General features: G+C 40.2%; 1 protein-coding gene and 1 long non-coding RNA gene across 3 annotated transcripts in view; both read right to left on the minus strand.

The window, feature by feature from the left end:
• Positions 1-1232: 1232 nt before the first annotated feature.
• On the minus strand, positions 1233-10752 carry LOC144055347 (uncharacterized). Its single transcript, XR_013294844.1, has 3 exons — positions 10571-10752; positions 9521-9595; positions 1233-2879 (listed from the first exon to the last, which is right to left on the minus strand). It is a non-coding gene; the product is annotated as an uncharacterized LOC144055347 (long non-coding RNA).
• Positions 10753-12107: 1355 nt separating this feature from the next.
• mxi1 (max interactor 1, dimerization protein) overlaps positions 12108-21066 on the minus strand; it is a 32577-nt gene continuing 23618 nt past the window's right edge. For both annotated transcript variants that reach the window (XM_077571229.1, XM_077571230.1), the window contains exons 4-6: positions 17909-18023; positions 17434-17617; positions 12108-15246 (exon numbers count right to left, since the gene is read on the minus strand). In XM_077571229.1, coding sequence (XP_077427355.1) covers positions 15083-15246; positions 17434-17617; positions 17909-18023 — 463 coding nt within the window. In that variant the 3' untranslated portion in view covers positions 12108-15082. The remainder of the gene's footprint in view (positions 15247-17433; positions 17618-17908; positions 18024-21066) is intronic.

Genomic DNA, 21066 nt, shown 5'->3' on the forward strand with positions numbered 1-21066 from the left:
TCATACTCTTGTTAACAAAAGTGGGAAAAAAAATAAACTAAAAGAAATAGTTCAAATGAATTTTTTACGTCTACAGCCGTCAATGGCAGTGAATGAGTTAATTTGTCGGGATCTGGAAAATCTCCAACATTGTTCTGGCTGTGTGTGATTCAGACACTTGATGATATTCAAGGCATTTATTGAGAACAATGGACTACAAACTCTCACACACACGCACACACACACACACACACACACATGAAGCTGGGAGAACTTGAGAAACACTGAAGCTGATGCTGCGTCTTGTGACATACACACCAGCAACACGGGTGACTCATCAGCCACTCCTCGCCCCTCCTTTCTCACCACCGATACATTTCTACATTTCTACTCCTTTCAAAATACATCTGTCTCATCCGAGCTATGTGGTCCCACTGAAGACATCTTTGACAGAATAATGTTCACAAAGAGAGCCGAAAGTCACATGCTTGCGGTCGATCTGCTTCATGATGCGCCCACGTCTCATCACTGACACATTTGCCGTTGCGGTCATGCCAGCGTTCTATCACAGACACACCGATGCGTTCATAAAAAACAGACCAGCTGCTCCTCTGCACGGTGAATCAGCCTCGGCTTAACCAGGTGTGCGGTGGCTGTGGCACAAATTTGGAAAAGTCGAGCAACTCTGCTTTCATTAAAAGACGGTTAAAAGTTAAAGAATTAAACACGAAAAATCATAATGACCAACACAGGGAGACAGGATGGGGAGCCTGGCGGTTCACTACTTAGCGCCCCGAGTTTCTTAGATGGAAGAAAGGGAACTTGTGTGCTTCTTTAACTCATTCACTGCCACTGCCGGTTATCGATGTCAAATATTCATTTGAACTATTTCTATTAGTTTAACATTTTCTCACCCTTTTGTTAACAAGAGTATGAAAACCTATCATTTTTTTATTGTACTTTTAGAACAGATATACAATTTGTGATTAATCCTGAGTTAACTCGTGAAGTCATGCGATTAATTACGATTAAAAAAATGTAATCACCTGACACTTCAAATTTTTAATAATCTTTTCTTTTTAAATCACATCAGGCGATTACATTTTTTAATTGTAATTCATCGCATGTAATTCATCAATAGTTAACTCCCGATTAATCATAAATTTTATATCTGTTCTAGATGCACAATATTTTTTTTCTTCTAGGTTTTCATACTCTTGTTAACAAAAGTGGAAAAAAATTAAACTAATAGAAATAGTTCAAATGAATTTTTGACCTCAATGGTCGTCATTGGCAGTGAATGAGTTAAAGTAGCACTAAGGAACTTTTCAACCTTAATAAAATATTTTCATATCTCTTCTGATGAAACGTCAACTTAAAACTAGTTGAATGGTACCTGAGGGTGTCTGTATCATTTTTACTGGCACAAAGCAACTTTGAGGAGGATGGTAGGAACACTGCCATACAAAAAAAATACAAATGCGCTGACTGCTTTATGGCATACGTCACTTCCCTCTTTCCCCATTTGTTACAAAGAGATAAGTCAATTTGAATGCCGATGCATGATTACTGCTTTCTGGCAGAAGCTGCAAAACAACTGAAAGGTTTTGTCTGAGGAGACAAAAAAGAAAATGGGAAGATTCCCAGATAAAAGGACAGTCAAGGATCAACATTGGCCCGGATTTCACTCAGTGGTGTGAGCAAAAAGACGACGCAATGAGCTTGTCCTCATGGGAAATGTGGTCTTCCTTCAGACATAACAATATCGCTTTTGCCCATATGGCGCCGCCATAATCAACGTAAACTGAAAGTTCCTTAGTGTTGCTTTAAAGGGGAGCACAGAATGGGCCTGGGGAAAAAATCTATATATTAGCATTAAGCTACTTTTAATTTCCTCAAAGTTATTTTTCCAATTTCTTGGAACAATTTACTGAGAAAAGGCTCTAAAGAATTCTTGGAAAAAGACCAAATTCAATCTGAACACATCACACTCCACAGGACAATTGCTCTGTATAAGGAGTCTCCAAGTCCGGTACTCAAGATCACCTTTCTAGCCTGTTTTCCATGTTTCCCTCCTCCAAAACACCTGAACCAAATGATCAGCTCATCTGCAAGCTCTGCCTTGTTCTGAAAAATGTTTCAGCGACATCCGAGAATTTGGTCTTGGTTGACTTTAATTGCAAGTGAGGAAAAATGCTCAGATTTGGCCAGATTGTCGGCATGTGTGTGCCCCGCCTAACATATGTGACGCAGCTATCACCATCCTGCCTACACACCCAGACATGGTGTAAACGCAAGTCCAACCAGATTACTCTTCCAAATTTTAAAGCAACTTGATTGGCTATAAATCCCATCAACGTCATTTGTACTTTATTATTTATCAGTTGAGTGTAATAAATTATCCACGATTTGTTTTGAAATGACATCCTTCTGCATGCCAACACAAGGTTCGGTCATGAGGACTCTACTGACAGATCGTGCTCATCTTGCGGCAGCACACATCACCTGCCAAGGCTTGCAAGTGTGAGTCAACAACACGAGTGTGGATGAATATCATCTGAGACATCACTAGGGCAGCTGCTGCAACTGCCGTGCCCATCCGTCACTTTTTTTCCGCACTGACACCACACCCCCAAACAAAACGTGCAAACTCTCATGGAGAAAAAAGGGAAGTCAGACGCTTCATTAGAGAACATCTACACGTTTAGGATACACACACTAAAGAAGAGAGACTAGCAGGATGCAACACAATTCTGTAGAACCTTGAAAAGTCCATCCATCCATCCATCGTCTTAACTGCTTATTCCTCACAAGGGGCGCGGAGGTGATGGAGCCGATCCCAGCTGGCTTCCGGCAGTAGGCGGGGCACACCCCAAACTGGTTTCCAGCCATTCCAGGACCTTGAAAAGTCAAATTAGGAAAAAGTCACACAAAAACTCAATTGATCATCATGTTATAGTAGCCCCAGGCAGTAATGTGGCGTGTTAGGAGTGTTTTATGATGGTATGCAGTGCAACCACAAAAAAGAAACTTAGTTATTTTACTGATTACTTGCTTTAAAAAGTAACTCAGTTACTTTGGTGATTACTTGCTATAAAAAGCAACTTAGTTACTTTATGGATTACTTACTTTAAAAAGTAACTAAGTTAGTTACTTTATGGATTACTTACTTTAAAAAGTAACTAAGTTACTTTATTGATTATTTGCTTTAAAAAGTAAGCAAGTTAGAGTACAAGTTGCTTTAATAGTTACATTTAACAGGTTACTTGCTATAAATGTGATTACTTACTATAAAAAGTAAAAAAGTTACTTTACTGATTACTTGGTCTAAAAAGTAAATAGTTACCTTACTGATTACTTGCTTGAGAAAACAACTAATTTACTTTATTGATTATTTGTTTTAAAAAGTAACTGTTACTTTACTGATTACTTGCTTTAAAAAGTAAGTAAGTTAGATTACAAGTTGCTTTAATAGTTATATTTAACAGGTACTGACGACCATGCTGAACATAAAAATGGCACCAAGTTTTGCCACTTGGAACTTTGTGCAAAATAAATAAACACAGCAAACATTTTGACTTATTGAATTATTTTAGTTTAAAAAAAAGTCTTCAGGATTGTACTTCAACAAATAATAATAATTTTTTTTAAAAAAATACAGTTGTTCTAGACTTCACTTTTACATTTTTAAAGAATTTCAAAGATAAAGGTTGTCTTTTTTACATGATATACTTAACAGTTAATGTTTTAATGGCAAAAAAACTCAACATTATTATTGTACATTGTTTATAAATATAACAATTAAATTAGTGGGCATCCTGTAGCCACACAATCTGGTGTGACTTTGAATGCATACTGTCCTGCGACATTTTTATTACTATGATTATTTTTTGACATGGTGTTATAGAAGCTACATAGCTAACACTGTCGACAGCACAGAGCATGTAACAAACCGTAATATTTTTGTTTTTACTCTAGCTGACAAAAACTCAATATGGTAACTTTACTTGCATGTTGAAAACGTGGATCTCTCTCCTGGGCGATCATTTGAATGCGCCCACAATGCATTTCACTATGTTCAACACCAGAATTTCCCTTTCTAACATTTTCTATAATTTCTAGTTATGTGTTTAGTGACTTTGGTGAGGACTATATATAGTGCTAGGAATCATTAGTTGTCAATAAAATAGAAATGGCTGAGAAGTGTTTGCTGTTTATTTAGGTATTGTCAATTCTTGCAGGCAGTCAATTGCAAGTGCTTGTAGTAGTTGTCACTTGCTTTGAAATGTTGCTTTTGTTTGCAAATGGAGACATAGACAATCTACAGTCACAAAGGTGCGTTTCCATTACCCTTAGTTTTACGCAAAATGCAAGTTGCGCATAAGCAAGCTGGTAATGAAAACGCGTGCTTTTCGAAAAAAAAAACAAAACAAAAAACAACTCTCAAATAACGCAAAAAAAGTTTTTTACGCTCTCGTGAGGTGGTTTTTGAGACGTGTCGAAATAGAAGTATTTCGCAAAAGTGTAATGGAAACACCTTTTGCGCATTCCGTGTAGTCATGTGACCCCCGCCCGGTCACGGAGGAAAGGAAGTAGGAAGTGCGGGACCACTCGCTTTAATAATAAGTCTTTTTAAGCACAAAGCGATTCAGCTATGGAGCCAATATGCCGCCGTTCAATGCTCGTTGCATGAGAAATGGCCGTTGCCCCTGGCAACGCGCAAACGAGCGACATACGGCGCACGTCGTCGTGGAAATCCATCCGTCCGCACCATAACACGAGTTATAAGTGCGCGCGCAAAACACCAAATGCCCGAACCCGCCTGATGAGGAGAGGGAGATGTTTTTAAAGTAATATTAAGAACTGCTGGCGTCTGTCTTCCGTAAACATCATCAGCACCGCCTACGGAACTGCGAGATCCCGCGAGACGGGACATTACGAGATTTGCGCCTCAATAGCGAAACGCTCTTCATTGGAAACACTGGCAAATCGAAATAGTACTTTATTGCTTTTATTGTTGCGAAAAACTATAATGGAAACGCACTATCAGGAGGATTTGAAGGATAACTTTAGTCTTATTACTTGCAAGGAGAAAATATTGTGTTAAATTAGTCACAATTTAGAGGCTCTGCTGTTCAAGCTACTAGTAAAGCCATGTTTTTCCAGTTCAAACACATTGCTTCAACAAATAAAGTGCGGATCCATTGGATTGGTTATACGCAGAAATGACTCACGCTTAGCTGTCAGAGAGCCGATAAGTGTGAACAGTGCGGGAGCAACGAGTGCAAAGAAGACACATTTGAGAAGAAATTCAGCTGCGGGAATGAAGGCTGCCGAGGCCGTCCTCTAACAGCTGAGTAGTCGCCACCTCTTCAGAGGCTGCAAACAAGCAGGTTGTCATGGATGGCGAGTATTGGGGTGAGGATGGAGGGGCCAGTAATGGTCAGATGACATCGTGTGGAGGAAGAGCAAAGCTCACCGGAACGTTCACCCTGAGTGTTAAACAAGGTCAGCATGTGACATGGTGTCCGAGTCAGCTCAGAGGATGTGTGCTGGTGTGTTAGTGTGTGTGTGCGAGAAATGACATGTCACTCATCAGCAAAGTGCTACTTCCCATTCAGCAACAATCCCGCTGAAGGACAGCCAAACAGGGGTGGGGGTTGAGTGTGTGAAGCAGACTCAGACCTTGTTCCTGAACTATGCATGACTAGCCAGCTGTCACGATGCATGGCACACAGGAAGGTAGTGTAGGCGGTGGATTGCTACAGACAGGAAGCCTTCGCTGAAAATACCTTCAGTTGCTGCTTCTATACATCTGGTTTTGTGTTCGGTAATTTGCAATCATGCTCTGTTGGGTTGGGGTCAGTGCACTGATTTGGTCATTTAAGAATATTCAATTTACCTTGGACAAAAAATTGTTTCGATCATTATCATTCTGGACTGTAGGTCAGCAACCTTTCTCTTCTTCAGCCATTTTAGGCCAAATAAATAACCAAAAATCGGTCTGGAGCCGCAAAACATTTGAACATTGTTTGGTGATTTTTCATATTTTTTTTGTTTTCAGCCTTTCTATCAAATTTCTGACATTTTTGACAATATTATGCACATATTATGGTAATTTTCGCCCTCTTTACTTTCTGACAATTTATTTCTGCCTTTTTTGCTATAAATGTTCTGACATTTTTGGCAATTTTGTTGACATTTTATGCTGATTTGGGGGATTTATTTTTTTTGTTTTTGGACATTTTATGGTTACTTTTTGAACACTTTTCTGCCGTTTTAATAATTTCTTTGGCATTTTTGACAATTTAATGGACATTTTTATGCTAATTTTCTACTTTTCTTCTTCCTTACTGGGCATTTTATGGTCACTTTTTAAACATTTTTAGGTAATTAAAAAAAAATTGAAAAACTTTTTCAGCTACCTTTCGTCTCTCTTTCTAACAACTGGAAAATTTGGACACTTGACATTTTTTGAATATTTATTCATTTTTGACTCAATCGATAATTAATTTAAAGAATATTTTATCTCAAGATTAAAAATAAATACCGGTATTAAAAAAAAATCTAAATTTCTACATTTTTATTTTTATTTTTGACAGATCCACAGGAGAGGCACTAAAGAACCACATGTGTCTTCAGGTCACAGCCCCCTGCTCAAAACACAGATACACCAATCTGTGATCAAATTCTTGAAAAGCACCAAAATTAGTTGTGAAGGTCGGCCACTTATGCAAACTTGTGGAACCCGGACGCTGTGCACCAGATCAGTCGCTTTTGGTTGTGTCACTCGGTGCGTGGGGACCCGAAAGACCTCATCCTGAGTGATTTCCGTTCTGGGATTGCTTACCTAACCAATCTGCTCATAAAACAGTCATGTGCCCCATTTTAGTCAGCTTTAGTCCATTTCATTGGCATTGTTTTAGATGTAGACTGTCCCTAACCCTAACTTTTTTTACATGCTGTCCAGGAATGTTTTAGAAATTGATGAAAATGTCAGGTTTTTATTTAACTGATGCGGAGTGCACCGTGTTGTTTCCACGAGTGTTAGTACGCTGACTGCAAGTCAATCAAAGTAGGTCAGCTTTTTACATTGTAAAAGCTCACTTCCTGAGCATTCAAGTAAGATGCTGAGCTGAATTTTAGCTTACTGGTAGCATTCCGGGGACGTAGTCGCAGCGGCTATGATCCTCCTAGATAAAAAAAAAATTAAAAAAGAAGAAGCTGGCTTTAGAATATTATGTGCATGGCATCTTTGAGTATCATTTAAGTATCTCGATGCTGGGCCGAGTGTCCTCTTTTTTTGGAAATCAAAACACTTTTAACACTAAGTTAAGGTATATGAAGGTAAAGAGATTCCTCTTGCACTGTATTTCCTGTAAAAACCTGGGAGAGAGTGTTTTCTATTTATAGGCCTGAGTGACTACATGTTGTTTTCGCTCCAGCCCTGCACCGTTCGCAATGACCAACGGAGAAAAATCCACCATGCAGCCACCACCGAAGTTGCTTCAATGTCAAACGACCTTTCGCCTCGGGGACAATGACTCACGCTTCTCACTTGGAGTAACTCCACCCACCACCCTCTTTCTATCACACTACCCCGCTGGCCTTCTTTATTTTACCTCCTCGCGATCCCCCAAGGACCGCCACTGAGGACTTTCAGCACCGTAATTGGTGGCATGGGCTCCTGCCAGGCAAGAGTAGGGGGTTGGAAAACAACTACAAGATGAGCTCCAGAGGATGAGTCATGAAGGGAGTGAAGGGAGGGGGAGAACCCAAAGCCCCCGCCGGTTGTGATGTTCCAACGTGCCAACCATGACTGCCTTTTGTTTCATTCTAGCAAACTCAAAAGTATTGATGAAATGTTTTCATTTGGCAGCAAAATCTATTTTTCAAGCCTTGTTTTCTCTAGCGTTTGACATGAAAAATGCAAGGCGGCGATAAATCAGGAAAACAATTTGTCTGATGTGCTTTTTTGTTACATTCAAATTTAAATGAACACAAACAAATGACTTCAATTATTGCAGTCTAAATAAAAGGGCGTACAATGCTGTACAAAAGATAATTCGATTTATTTTTGATGGAATGTCATAATGATCATACATTATCATCAAGGCCACTGCAATAAGTAGAGGTACATTGTGACTTATTTGCATTTTTGTTGACCCAACAGTCACACCATCTTTATTTGTTTTTTTCCCCCCCAGATTTCTTTCTTTAAAAAAAAAATCATGATAAATATAAGACAGAGTAAATTAAATGCAGTTTTATGATGGCTGTATAAATGTACTAAAAAGCCAATACTGGAACATCATTAACTCATTCACCGCCATAAATTCATAAAAAAAAAAAGATTATTCAAAATAAGGGGCGGCAGGCAATTTTTTTTTTTTATTGTAACTAATCGCATGACTTCACTAGTTAACTCACGATTAATCACAAATGTTATATCTGTTCTAAATGTACAATAAAAAAAATCTAGGTTTTCATACTCTTGTCAACAAAAGTGGAAAAAAAATTAAACTAATAGAAATAGTTTGAATGAATTTTTGACGTTTATACCCGTCAATGGCAATGAATGAATTTAAAAAAAGACAAATTTGGGGCGTCAGGCGATTAAAATTTGTAATCATAATTAATCGCATGACTTCACGAGTTAACTCACAATTAATCACACATTTTATATCTGTTCTAAATGTACAATAAAAAAATTATAGGTTTTCATACTCTTGTTAACAAAAGTGGGGAAAACGTTAAACTAATAAAATTAGTTAAAATTAATTTTCGTCTTTAGCGGTCAGTGGCAGTGAATGAGTTAATACAAAAAATAAAACAATAGTAATAATCATGCTATGCATTAAAAATCATGGCACTTCAAATTAACTTCAAATTTTTGCATTTTTAATCATTCAAAACAATATTATGTATATGGTCATTTTATTAATAGCTTGATTAATAATGGTAAAGACTTGTATTTTTTTTCCTGTAAGTTTTATGCTGCCTTGATTTTATTTGGGTAAACGTCTCCCATGCTGCAACAGCCATGCTAGATGTCCTATTTAAAAAAAAGTTACCGAGTCATAATAATAACTCATAAGTCATAACAACGGTACAGACATGCAATAGGTCTGACGCTTTGATAAATTTATTAAACATATCTCAGAAATATATATTTGTTATTACGTGAATGCATAATAATGGTTACCACATCCCGGCCAGATCACAGATCATCAACACAATGAGGCTCCCTCTAGTGGCATTAACAGTAAAGACAGCTTGCGTGTCTTAATTCAGTGGAGTACGTTTGTTTGTCGTTACTGTTATTAATCAAATTATATGAAAGAAATTATCCATATTTATATCCATCCTTCTGTCCAGCTGTTTCAATTTTAAAACTACGACAGTTAACAATGCACAGTGAATTGCAGTACTGTTTTTTTTGTTTTTATTACTGTACAGATGTTCGCATGTTTTAGTGTTTCTATGTCATGAAAGCACAGATAAAGAGAAGTTAAGCATGGAATTAAGTAAATGTACTCACCTTTTGAAGGCTGACACTCAGGTCGTGGAGACTGAGCAGCAAGTTGTTTGCAGAGCGACACTGCCATCTAGTGACCTTTTGGGTATTATTGGAAACAATAAACAACATTATTGGTAGTGGAACGTCCGTCGGTGTGCTTGAGGCTACTTGCCATTTACGTTAGCATCTTCTTGGTGACATTAATTTATGTATGGGATTGGTATTTAATTGCATTGTTCAAATTAAACTAAGCAACAGGGACCCTTTCCAGGTGCTTCCATTTATTTGTGGATTTCATCTTACTTTCCTCTTCACCATCATTTGTTCCACTGTAACAAGGTCAGTGGGAAAATATTTCCACTTCCAGTTAGCATGCATTTGGAACCTTCTTCTAAGATGTGAAAGCATTCAGTCACCGTACATGTTTTGTGGGGAGTTTGCACACAAATTTGGACTTCAGCTCTCCAGTGCCACCTAGTGGTGCAATAAAACACTAACCAGTTTTCCTCTCTCTCCATACCATGCAATTGTGCTTCACGGATAAAGAATTAAAAGCTTTTTCTGTCTATGAAGGACATGCTTTATTCAACTGAAAACCCGGCAAAATCCCGGAAAATGAGGTGCTTGTTCATCAGGCACAATAGGTCATTTGGTCCACTGGGTGACGTCATGTTACCCTTTATATGCTTGCATCGGCAACGAAAAACACTACTATACATGTCCCGTACACTCAAATGGGAAAACAAACAAAATGTAATGAAAACCTAGAGAAGCGTCTCCATTTAAGACTGAATTCCAATCCGTTGGCAGAAACGTAAACTGGATGCGTATGGACGTCGGAACTCGCGTCGTCATTCACGATGCTACACTAATGCAGTGATAATTCCTCTACAAACATTTACGTGAACACATCCAGACCATGAAGAAAGAGCAAAAAACAAAACAAAAAACTACTGCGGTAACTAAGGTATTTGTTCTATTAATGCATCATATTTAGCTACAATTTACAGTAGGGAGGTAAAACATTTGAAACAACTCTCATCTCTATAAACATTTTAAAAATATTATTACCTTGAGTGAATGTCATTGGTTTGACCTTATGCAGATGCACTCGAAGTTGATTTCCCTGAGTTGGAGATCTAGCAGGAACGTGCTGACTTTGACACCGTCTCCATGCAGTGTGTCATGGTACCTTTTTTCAACACGGGAGGTCGAGCCTCAGTTAAAGCACATTTTACTGTGAACACTTGAGAAAAAAAAAAACACGCACACACACACACACACACACACACAAACAAGACACGCTGTTCTGGATGTTCCTGCAGGCAAGTGAAGAGGAAAAAAAAGGTTGGCAGAATTCTCACTTTGTGGAAGGGCAAGTTGCTGTTTAAAAAATAAATAAATAAAACACTTGGCCCTTGAATGCAAAAATTGATTAGCGAAAGTGGCTGAGTGTGGTAAAGGCCAAAGCATCTCCAGTGAGGAAAGTCACAAATTGGTGATTAAGACTTATAGCACATTTTCACTTGGAGGGGGAAGTCAACCCCAAATTCTTTACAATAATATGTTGTATGAGCCATCACTAGTAGTATTCTGATTGATATCGTGTTTGTGGGATATGAATTCTGCAGAAAAATCCAGCCGTTTTTATCCATCCCAGGGGGGCAGCCATTTTGCCACTTGCTGTCGACTGAAAATGATATTATAGTTGATCAGGGCTCAGATAACAACCAGTCACAGCCAAGGTTATTTTAGTTTACTAAAACTAACGAAAAAAAAAACTAAAACTAAAATTCAAAAAACTATTTCGTTAACGAAATAAAATAAAAACGGAAATGCATTCTTTTTTTTTTAAACGAAAACTAATTGAAACTACATTTTATGTTTAGAAAACTAACTATAATTATAGCAAAAAATTTCTTTCGTTTTAGTCTTTGGTAATCAACTTAATGCGTGAGCCTTTGGGGATGATTTATTTTGATATTAACCGGAATAAGGACATTTGATAGTATGTCACACAAAAGTGACGCCATCTAGCGGCAGCCAATAGACAAGCATCTTCATCTTCTGACGTTGCTCCCATGATGTTTTTTTAAATATTGCGCACAAGTAATACACATAAAAAACAACTAAAACTAATACTGAAACTAACTCAAACCAAGCATTTATGAAATAACTAAAACTAATAAAAACAGAACCACCCTAAAAACTAATTAAAACTAACTAAATTTAAAAAACAAAACTCAAAACAAAATAAAAATTAACTAAAATGAAAAATTCCAAAACTACAATAACCCTGGTCACAGCTGACCTTTTTTCTGAGTTTGGTCATGTGACATTCACAAGTTGAGCCATGATTGGTCATTACCTGAGCCCTAAGCAACTGTGACGTAATTTTCAGTCAACAGCAAGTGACAAAATGGCCGCCTCCTGAGACTTTGCAACTTAATTCATATTCCACAAACACAATTTGAATCAGATTGCTGTGTTTAGATTAGTGGAGGCGCACACAAAACATTATTGTAAATAAAACTTTTGGGTTGACATCAATTAAAGTGTGAAGTCTAAACATTGAGATGTCCATGTCATGTAAAGATCGAGTCAATGGTTCAGGTTTGAAAATCTCGTTTTTATTGTAAGTATTGCATTTCCAACTTTGCAACAAAACACGTTCATTAGAGTGCATGTTTTACAAAGGATGGTCACAGGTTCAGAACAACAAGACGACTCCCCACAAGGGACTCGTTTCGTCGCCTTGACTTCACCTCAGGGACCCGTTTTCCTCACTGACACCGAATGGAGTGTGGTTTCCCAAAACAAAACAAAAACACTGCAACATCCACTTTTGGAGGGGCTGCCTGGACTATTAAAAGCAGAGCAGAGCCCGCCTGCAAAGTTAACCACACACACAAAAGTTGCTTGTTTGGAACCAAAACCTCCGAAGATATAAAATCTACAAGCTTTGTCAGAAAAGTTCCAGGACTTGTGGCAAAACCAAGATACTCACACATTGAATGAAGAACAAAAACAACACCAGAGCTTCTTTTTGTAGACGTGCTGGTGAATCATCTGACCCACATTGTGACACAGTCCTGAAACGTTTCCGACACACCTTGTAGCGTTCAGTCAGTCATCTGACACAGCACAGGTTTGTCAAAGCAACATGAGGAGGAAATGGAACCCAAGATGGCTAAAAAGTCACAGAGGGGCAGTGTCTATGTAAACTGTCCCTCAGGCAAAAAGATTGACAAAGAGCGAGCGAGAGGACACTGAGGTTTCTGACGTGGTTTTGGCATTTTCTGTTTGTAGGATCAAGCACCACTGGTCACTTTCTGATTAGTGCCAACACCCTCAATCTCTACTCTTGTTTTTTCTTCTTCTGTTGAATCCTCGTATGGAGGTGCTGTCAAGTGTAAGACACGTGTTATCAACTAAAAAAACAAATCTAGTCAAGAGTATACAATCCTCATGTAGGAGGAAAGTGGCGTTTTGAAAGACCCCAGTTTGGGTAGCTAGTAGCTGGCTCAGCAAATGCCCGTGGCGATGACCCCGCCCCCCTCGGCTTTCTTCCATCCAGTCGTATAACGTGTGGATGTGAGTATGAACTATATGCCACGGAGGAGGCGGGACTTCCGACTTCCGGGTTTTCACCCATCAACTTTTGTTTCGCGTCCCAGTATTTGCGCTTCCGCCTTTGTGCCCCTCGGTTGCGCGTTCCCGTCAACGGGTGCGAGGCTGCGAGTGTGGGGAAAGGAGGGGGTGTGGGTCAACCTCCAAACAAGACAGGTGACTCCAAACAGGCTCAGCAACTAGGAGCAGCTTTGGGGTCATTTACATTTCAAGTGTCCATCGAATAAACATCAAAAGCAAAAGAAAATGGCTACATTATGTTACCCCCCCCCCCCCCCAAAAAAAAAAAAGACATAAAATACACGTTTTAAAATAAGGAATGAGGAATCAAAGTAAGACAGGACGAAAATAAGTTACTTTTCCCCTCTCGTTACGTCTGCTCTGAGAGGGATATTGAAATAAATATTCAAAAGATGTTTTGTTACAACTCAAAAGGGCAGAAAAGAAGAAGAAGAAAAAAAAAAGCGGGTGAAGTGCAATTCTTAATGCCAGTGGAGTTGGGATGGCTAATTTTGACAACCCGTTTCTTTTCCCCAACATGTGGGATCACCTGACCACCGGTGGAATGCCATACGCACACACGCACACGCGCACACACACGCACACTCCAAGAGAATATCGCGTGTAATAAATTAAACTCTGCAGCTTCCATCCCGTAACCTTGCGCAGCAGCAGACAGCAACACAATAATCAACTTGTGTCCAGGATGTCCAGGCCACGCCCACCACACTTCCAAATATGGACTTTCAAATGCACAATAAACACAAGTCAGCAACAGAGGCAAAAGTTCTATCCATAAGCTCTACTTTTTTTTTTCTCCATCTTTAACATTAATTTATTAAGCTATTTGTATGTACAAAGGAAAAAAATAAAACATGACTTTGCTTCTTTTTGGACGGTCACAAAGGGAGAGAAACGATGACGAGTTATTGCTTGTTACTGCTGGAGAGAAGGTGGACGTCAATTCCCAACGTATCTTGTTGCTGTTTTTTATTTTGTGCCACGTCAGCTGGAAAGTATTTAAGTGCAGGGTAGCTCGTCGTGGCCGCGTTGGACAGGAATGACTTTTTGTGTGGCGGTCTTGCTCCGTGCTCGTGTGTGGAAGCGGACGCTGATGGAGGACTTGCACAATAGCACCGAGTCGAGTGTCCGAGACCAGACAGATTTTGGCGTCTTTGGCGGCGTCGGGTGATGTCGCCGCGCGCCGTGTGCTTTCCTTTGGCCGGGCCCGACGCCGAAGCACCCGTCAGCTGAGCTCAGAGCGACTTAATAGCAAAGAGTTCAAGTGCATTGTGGGTCGTGTATGAGTGGCTTGAAATTCACAGGGTTTCATGTAAATTTTCCATTGGCTGAATTTTTGGTTGGAAACTCAGCAATTTGATGAAAAAGTCACCGATTTGCTGTTTTTGTGCTCAGAGGCCAAATCACTGTATTTAGGTCGAAATTCATGATGGGCGATAGCACCAGGCCTTATTTGAAGGTATCAGTACTCGTGACGGCCATTTTACAATAAGGAACTAGAAATTACAAAAATAGAAAATTGCCGTTAATTTCATGCAATTTTAAGAAAAAATGCTATATTGGGATATTATAGGTATTTCTCTAAAATTATCCGTCATTGTTTTCTTGAGGGGGAAATTTTAGTACTGTTATCGGTACTGGATATCGGTGGTTTCTCAAGAGTTGAGTGGTATCAAACCTCCCTAGCTGAAATGTTGAGAAAATGATTCCTAATTGGTACCCAGACCCGAAAAGTTTGAAAGCCCCTGTTCAAGACATCAGCTTCCGCTCTAACAGGAGTCTTTTGTTGCAGGAAACACAAGCAGGTGAACAGATGCCGGTGGGCTCGGCTGGATGGGCGCACGGGATACACCAGATGGGAGGGCAGGGGGAGCAGCAGCAGCAGGAGGAAGAGGAGGAGGTGTTTGCGGTGGCGGCGGCGGCGTGTATCTTCTAGGAGGAGAAGGCAAGTTTGACACTGCAGGAGGAGTATCCCTCGTCGCTGGCCATGCTCTGCAGGCTGCTGTGGTCGTCCAGGTCGCTGGTGCTGGCCGTGCTCAGACTGTCCAGCTCTCCGTGGGAGAACTCGGTGCTCTCCACGTCCACCTCGATCTCCTCTGTGGCAGAAAATGGCAACAAGAGAGCAATGTCAAGTCCGTGTTTGGCACTGGCAAGAAAGGAAGCGCATTTACTGGTTGATGGTGCGTCGTCATTTGAAATAAATCATTGACATCAAATATGTTAAGTTTTTTGTTTTGTTTTGTTACAGTTCAATTGTTAAATTTTTGTATTTTGTAACATTTGATGTCCTTGATGACTGGCTTGGTGTCCATGTATTGGGGCACTCTTATTTTTTCCTCCATCTTCCCCCCTTGGCTTATAGAAAAACGACGGGACAGTGAACCCCCCAACTTTACAGTTTCAGGGTCACAGTCCTGCTAGATTGTTGAAATTTACCTGCACAGTTTATTACACTTATTTGTTCCACCTCCTATTTATTTTGGGTGTAAATCCTTTGTCAACCACTAGATGGTGATACTATTTAGTTTGACATTAAATTGGACTAAAGTTAAGTGAAAACAAGATCAATCTAGTTTTAATGAAGATTATTAAATATCAATCCTTTTAACCCTGCTTTTTACACCTATAAAAAACGGGACAATTTTGGGCAGGATTATTGATGTATATTAATTTGTGAGATGATAAATGAATTGGCTAGAAAAAAAAAACGGGGTTTGTTGACTGTAAACAGAGTGATGGGCATCATTTAAACAAAAAGGCAAGTTAATGATTGGGCATGGGACAGTGGCTGGCCACCTCTGGTGAGGTTGTCGATATTGCTGGACAAATGAAGCTCCATGAAGCACTTGAGATTTTTTTTTCTCCTCTAGATGGCACTCTTGGTTGAAAGATGCAGTGGGAATTGCACTAGCCTTCATCTTTAAACTAAGAGCACCATCTAGAGGGGTAAAAGCTTCATGAAGCTTCATTTTACCCATCACTAGTTGTCAAATGCTGAAAGGCCAAAAGATCTTAAGATTTAAAATGTACACTATTGATGATGTGTCCCTAAATGTACATGTCTTGAGATCCAGCTTCCGTGCTACTCTCAACATTAAGGCAGACCTCGTGTCAATTGACTATATGCCACGTACTTCCGCTGCACGGACTCAGACACATCGATTTTTTCCCCCTCTCCGTCTATCACCAAGCTAAATGACTGCATTCTTCACCCGATCACTTCAAGACATCGCCTATTGAAAATGTTGCTGAACAAGAGGAGTTGCATCAAGGAAGTAAATTCATCCATGTCAGCTGCCAGGAAGGCTTCACGGTGCACATGCCAAATTATATTCCTAAATATAAAGATGAAGTTTGAATTTCAAGTTATTAATGCTAGTTACATTGTAGTAGTAGTGATGCACCGAATATTCGGCCGCCAATTTTTTTTGCCATTTTCAGCATTCGGCCGAAATAAAATTGAAGCCGAAAGAATATGGGCTAAATAGGGTGTGTTTATTTTTATTTTTATAAGAGACCTTCAAACGCTTCCACTTTTTCACCGGCATCCCGGTGGCCATGCTAAATACTTTAGCTAATGCTAGCATTATTGCTATCAACAGTTTTAAACACGGAAACACTTACTGCTATCTCTGGTTGGTGACAGACCTGTACAGGACGCTGTGTGTGACTTTGCAGTCCGTTCCCGAAGCCAATTAGCTGGTGCAAACATAGGTATTTTTTTATTTTTAAACGTTGGCGAATATGTAAATGTGCCGATTTTAAGTGCGCCGGACCTTGTCCCGCCGCACGCATCCGTCCCCGCCTATACGAACTACATTGACTAGAAAGTGCAATCGCACCACCAGAAAATGCTCAATGCTCATTTGTTGTACCATTAGCCAACATGTCTGCGGTGTGGGCACATTTCAATTTATATTGTGCTTTGTTAAAATGCCAGTGCTAAATAAATATTTTATAATAATTTCATAATTTAAATTTATTATAATAAATGCAATGATAGTAAAAATTGGCATAATTTTTTTGCGGCGTTTGGGTTTTCGGTCAAGCATTTTTCATTTTCGGTTTTTGGTTTCGGCCAAACATTTTCATTTCGGTGCATCCCTAGTGACAAGTCCTTGTCCTTACTTTCTTGAGGCCAGACAAAGTCACAGCACAATGATGCTCGGCAGTTGTTCGCTAAAAACATTAACTTTTTACTTAGAGCGCAACCTTGACTCATCGACTTGAATGTGTCATGATGATCTCTGTTTTGTTACTATTAGATCAAAACAGCAAGTGACCTTGGTCAGAGTCGGAACGCTCGGAGCCGAGGGTGGAGCCCACGCTGTCCATGCGTATCCTCTCGCCCTCCAAGACCGCGCCTCCGCCTCCTCCCAGCAGTTCCAATTGGCGCTGGAGGTGCCTCTGCTCACGTTCCAGAGACTCCAGCTGGTACTGGCTCTTCCTGTCCGCTTCTTCAAGTTTCTGGAGGCCGGAGAAAAAAAGAGGGCGGGGTCAAATTGAAGTGCATCGACACTTCAATGTATACGACACACGTTAAATAAAAGAAGATAAAAGATGTGATTCAAAAAAATTGTGGACGTTAGCTGTATCAAAATTAATATAAAAAATATATCATGAAATATTTTACATGGCGTGTAGTGAATCAATAAACTTTTAGAAAGGAACTACTGAAATAAAAGTTTTCTATGATATTCTAATTTCCTGGGATGTGCCCATATGTAAGAAATGCATACATGCTACATGGTGACTCACCTTTATATGTGCTTTGGCTTTGTTAAGCAGGCCCAGGGTGGTATGGCGGCTGCATTCCGGTCCCAGCGGTATAAGGGCCTTCAAGCGTTCCAGACACAGCCGCAGATGAGCCCGTCTGAAGACAAAATGTAAATAATACAGTGGGGAAGAAAATGTGGAATGCAATGCATGCATGTATATGCAATGTTTGTGACAATTAATGCATACTTTGTTTACATTTTGTCATTTCACATATGTACGTTTAATGTAACTAAATAGATATGGTTATGAATTCATCCAATAAGACCAAAAAGCCCATACAGAGGATCCAAAACCTTTAGCTGGAATTAACAGACAGAAAATCGTGTTCAGTCTCTTCACAATGCCCCTTTGTACAATAGCTGTCCAAGTCTGTTATTTCCAGAATTGGCGGCAATTGGCCTTTTACTGGCACAGTGGGGCAATCAACACACAGAGACTGGCCCACATGTTTCTGATTGTGCCACTGTTTTCACAGACATACAGTAAACTAAAGCAGGCCCACATATGTGCTTATGTGGCGGCCATGTTGGCAGGGGCAACTTTCCAATCATTGGCATTTTAACGAATATCGGTAGCAGCCTTTTAAAAAAAATCTGACGGCCGATTTAAGGTAAATCTAAAACCATTTTAATCTCAGGAAACTCTATTTAAATTTTCAGTTAACTATATAAGAGATGCTGCTGACACTGGGGACCTTCTGAACCTTTTGTTTTGGTTCGACATTAAACAAAGAAATTTAAAAGTTTAATATTTCAGGTATATTTAAATTTTGGGGGAAAATATTTACTGTAGAAAACAAGAGAACTGTGGTATTTACTTGTTACGTTTCCATTTCACTAACATTTTGTTAGAATTTTAAAAGGATGTCTATTGTCTAAGATATAAAAAAAACTTCTACATTTTCAAAAGTCCTTTGAAAAGCCTCCTTGACTACTAATAAGTGACATCGGTATTGGCCCTGAAAAAAAAACATATCAGTCTCTCTCTAATATGTGGTGGCCATGTTAGCAGGGGTGACTATCTCATCAAAGAAAATGAGAAGCGTGAACAAAACAATTTAGTACTCTGTTTGGGTGTTTTCAGGCCACCAAAGAACATACATTACTTCAATTTAATGGAAAATCAGCTCCAACGGACGACCCCTCCCCCCATTTAGTCTCAACTATATACACAAGGTGTCCCCCCCTCACCCCCCATCTCATGTCAGTGCTAATGAGTGAGTGTTTTAAAAGGCTGAAACACAGATGTCAACCGTTACCAACTTCACTGTGGCGGCAACCAATTTACAGTTGAGTGCTAATGAGGAGAAAAGAAAGCCTTTGCACTTCAGCACCCTCACGTAAGGTGTGCCTTGTAATCTTGGGGAAAAATGTACGGCACATATTATGCGCACTGTGAAATACTTAAAGAAAGCAAGAGCTGAACAGTTTCCCGCATTGTCAATAAGTTATAGTGAGTGCCTCAGCAGGTTGGGCGGTACATGGTCCTCTGTTGGCATTTCTCTCAGCCGGCTTCAGTTCATCTCCGTAACATATATGTTATATGTTTTAAATGATAGGTGCCATGAAGGGAGGAAAGGTGTAATGGCATTTCCTGGACATCTCTCAGCCTATACGTTCCATCATCTCGACAGCACCTTATTGGGTGAGTGTGGGAAGGCCCGGGGTGACATCTATCCTGCTAATGGCCCGGAGTTGAGAGATAAAGAGAGATAATTATGGCTATAACACAATCAGCGCTCCATTAACAGGAGCTGCCCTTTCAGCCCGCCCGAAGGGATGGGTGGAGGGCTATTCGGAGTCTGGGGGGGCTCAGTGTAGTGACCCACGCTCAAGAGTTGAAAACAACTGGGATTCAAAGCACCAACTACTTTCTGTTGCTTGAAGATTGGTGGAGACGAGCGCAGCCCGGAATATCCATTTTGAGGTCAACGTTAACATGGACGGCGCTGATAAGAACAAGAGCGCAAACCATTAGAGCAAGGCAAGTACAGTGCGTGTGCGCTTGAACTCGACACGCGCAAGACGAGTGCTCTCGGAATGGAGGAGGTGGTGCCGTGATGCAATCTGCGGCGCTTGAAGTTTGGAAGTCACAAGACATGCACGCAAGGTATGCTTCTAGTCTGGTTGTTAGCATGATGTCTATCAGTCTGGCTCGGGTCTTTTGTCAACGCCTTATCTTCTACTCACGGGGCCTTGCAAAGTCTGTGTGTGCCTCACATGGACACCCACAGAGCCTGCTTCAACCATGTTATCAGATGACAGTTCATTTCTCATTCCAAGAAGCCTGGCTCCACCTGGGATATGTCTCTAATGCACGGCCAGTTTTCATGAAACAAATAAATAAATTAACAAAGCTTGGTGAAGTGATCGTAAGCCAGATACCTTTACTGTCCAAAACCAAATAAAGAGGAAATGCTACATTTCCATGGTCACGGGCTGCTCAGGACTGCTAATGCAGTATGCGGCGAGTAATTATGTAGGGGGGAAAACTCACCAAAGAGACAGATAATGAAAAGGCTAAAGTGCAGGTCATGAGGATCTGTCTGGCCAAGTCAAAGTCCAGTTAACAAACTCCAGACCCCAAACACCAAGATGTTGCTTTCTGATCTGAGCAGGACTGAAACAACTCAACAGACAACCAAAACAGCCACTAACCATCTCTGTTCTGCCTGGACCTCACTTGTCTCCGATCCACAGAGGGACTCACAGAGTAGCACCATGCTGCCGTGGTAAATTCAGTTTTGGCTCCTCGCACCAAGATTTCTAATTGTGACTGTGAGGTGTCCGCTTGTTGGGCGGCTTTTGCCGAGGTTGTGCTAAATCACAAGAATCATTTAACACCCACATGGCAATGATGTCGTCGTGCAGTCACATAGGGCAAAGACCTACAAGTGTTCCATTAGGTCAGGTTAAGGTCTAAAAACTCTATGGTCAAGTAGACCAACAATAATTCCAGCATCCTTTGTGAAGTGGAGTTAAGTACAGTAGTTCTTAACCTGGGTTCGATCAAACTCCAGGGGTTTGGTGAGTCAGTCTCAGGGCCCCCACTTGGCCATCATTAGCTGCAGGTGATCACGCTACATTGCTGGGCCAAACTGTGCTGCAGGCACGCTCAGTAGCCGACTCTATTGTGAT

The sequence above is a fragment of the Vanacampus margaritifer genome, chromosome 7 (genome assembly GCF_051991255.1).
Source record: "Vanacampus margaritifer isolate UIUO_Vmar chromosome 7, RoL_Vmar_1.0, whole genome shotgun sequence".
NCBI classification, from domain to species: Eukaryota; Metazoa; Chordata; class Actinopteri; order Syngnathiformes; family Syngnathidae; genus Vanacampus; species Vanacampus margaritifer.